Here is a 2,500-nt window from a genome sequence, read left to right on the forward strand (position 1 = left end):
TTTAATCCTGGTTCAGTTCGTTATCCGTTTTTTTTTTTTTTTTTTTTTTTTTTTCATTTTTCAGTTAAACACAAAATTGAAAACTGAAAAAACAAATCATTATCAGTTTTTTCATTTTGGTTTGGAGACAAATAATGAAGAAAATCGTTGTGTTTTTTTTTTTCCGTTTTCTTATTTTTGGTTTTATTTTGAAAAACGAATAAACGAACGACACACGGACTCAACTTGAGGACGAGCACTGGGACATGTCACACTCACAACACTTTCACACAGAAGACGTAACCCTGCTGTGTGTGTGTGTGTCTGTGTGTGTGTGTGTGTCTGTGTGTGTGTGTGTGTGTGTGTGTGTGTGTGTGTGTGTGTATAGGACCCAGTTTGGAGAGCACCAGGCACACGTGGAGGTGTCCGTGTCCAGGAAGACGTGTCCGTCGTCGGGGGAGAGAAAACTTGTGGACCAGGGAAAGACCGGGATCATCCCCTGTAAACTCCACGAGCGCTACTGGACCTACAACGTGAACATGACCGGACCCACGCGCTGGATGAAGGTCCAGACACACACACCTGACACACACACACCAGACACACACACACCTGACACACACACTGGACACACATACACACCTGACACACACACTGGACACACACACTCCATCCATCCATTTTCTTCCGCTTATCTGGGGTCGGGTCTCGGGGGCATCAGTCTAAGCAGGGACTCCCAGACTTCCCTCACCCCAGACACTTCCTCCAGCTCCTCCGGGGGGACCTGAGGTGTTCCCAGGCCAGCCCAGAGACATAGTCCCTCCAGTGTGTCCTGGGTCTTCCCCGGGGCCTCCTCCCAGTGGGACATGAACACCTCCTGAGGGACACGTCCAGGAGACATCAGAACAGATGCCCGAGCCTCAACTGGCTCCTCTCGACGTGGAGGAGCAGCGGCTCTACTCCGAGCTCCTCCCGTGTGACTGAGCTCCTCACTCTGTCTCTAAGGGAGACGCCCAGACGCCCTGCGGAGGAAACTCATTTCGAGCGCTTGTATCCGCGATCTCGTCCTTTCGGTCACTACCCAGAGCTCATGACCAGAGGTGAGAGGAGGAACGAAGACTGACCGGTAAATCGAGAGCTTCACCTTCCGACTCAGCTCCTCTTCACCACAACGACCGATACAGCGACCGCATCACTGCAGACGCTGCACCTGTCCACCTGTCAATCTCACGCTCCATCCTCCCCTCACTCCAGAACAAGACCCCGAGATACTTGAACTCCTCCACTTGAGGCAGAGACTCTCCACTCGCCCGGAGGCGACACACACACACACACTGTCCAGGATAATTAAAGGTTGTATGAAGGACTTTCCCTCAGTAGAATCGTCTCCTCCTGTCTCCTCTTTACTTTAGAAATCGCACTCGTTTTCAGTCGCTGAGCTTGAACAAATCTCTGTTGAAGTTTCTTGTCCAGAAGTCAGAACATGAACCACGTGATCCCAGCGCGACGACGAGTCAGTGACGATACAAACAAAGAGAGTTTAGTTGATGTTTATCTGACCCCAACACGTCCGTGGGCGATGGACTTTCATTTGATCATCGTAATTCCGAGGCTGATGCTTCTAGAATGATACTTCCAACTGTCAGTGACAATTTGATACAACCTTTATGTATAAATAAGTTTGTTTACGTGTGTGTTGTGTGTGTGTTGTGTTGTGTGTGTGTTGTGTTGTGTGTGTGTATGGTGTTGTGTGTGTGTTGTGTTGTGTGTGTGCAGGACTGTGCTCCTCTGCACAGACCGGGGGCCCCTGTGTGGGTGGATGATGAGGGGAACCTGTTTCTCCCTGGGGTCTCGTCTCAGGATGAAGGGAAGTACAGCTGCTTCGTAGACGTCACAGTGAAGGGACGGAAATACAGCGCCTCCTGGAGCGTGGAGGTCACACTGACCGACGGTACGACACACACACTTCAACTCATCTTACTCTCTACTCTCATGTACTGTGTACTTTCATGTACTGTGTACTTTCATGTACTGTGTACTCTCATGTACTGTGTACTCTCATGTACTGTGTACTCTCATGTACTGTGTACTTTCATGTACTGTGTACTCTCATGTACTGTGTACTTTCATGTGTGGTGTACTTTCATGTGTGGTGTACTTTCATGTGTTGTGTACTTTCATGTGTTGTGTACTTTCATGTACTGTGTACTTTCATGTACTGTGTACTCTCATGTACTGTGTACTTTCATGTACTGTATGTACTGTGTACTTCATGTACTGTGTACTTTCATGTACTGTGTACTCTCATGTACTGTGTACTTTCATGTGTTGTGTACTTTCATGTGTACTTTCATGTGTTGTGTACTTTCATGTGTTGTGTACTTTCATGTCTGGTGTACGTGGATCCTCGTGTGGTTTACCCTCGAGACCAGGTTCTCCCAGTGACTCTCGGTAAGATCTTTAACGAGCCGCGTCACACTGTGTGTTTCATTCACATGTTTATGTCACAGATAATACTCCC

General features: G+C 48.2%; 1 protein-coding gene across 1 annotated transcript in view; it reads left to right on the forward strand.

Annotated features, from left to right (window-relative positions):
- Positions 1-2,500, forward strand: part of LOC110169112 (uncharacterized) — a 32,762-nt gene that overhangs the window by 15,092 nt on the left and 15,170 nt on the right. The window contains exons 3-5 of the mRNA XM_055150632.1: positions 368-545; positions 1,756-2,211; positions 2,367-2,430. Of these exons, the coding sequence (XP_055006607.1) occupies positions 368-545; positions 1,756-2,211; positions 2,367-2,430 (698 nt within the window). The remainder of the gene's footprint in view (positions 1-367; positions 546-1,755; positions 2,212-2,366; positions 2,431-2,500) is intronic.

The sequence above is a fragment of the Boleophthalmus pectinirostris genome, unplaced genomic scaffold (assembly GCF_026225935.1).
Source record: "Boleophthalmus pectinirostris isolate CB_2022bp ecotype Guang Dong unplaced genomic scaffold, ASM2622593v1 HiC_scaffold_1, whole genome shotgun sequence".
Classification (NCBI taxonomy): domain Eukaryota; kingdom Metazoa; phylum Chordata; class Actinopteri; order Gobiiformes; family Gobiidae; genus Boleophthalmus; species Boleophthalmus pectinirostris.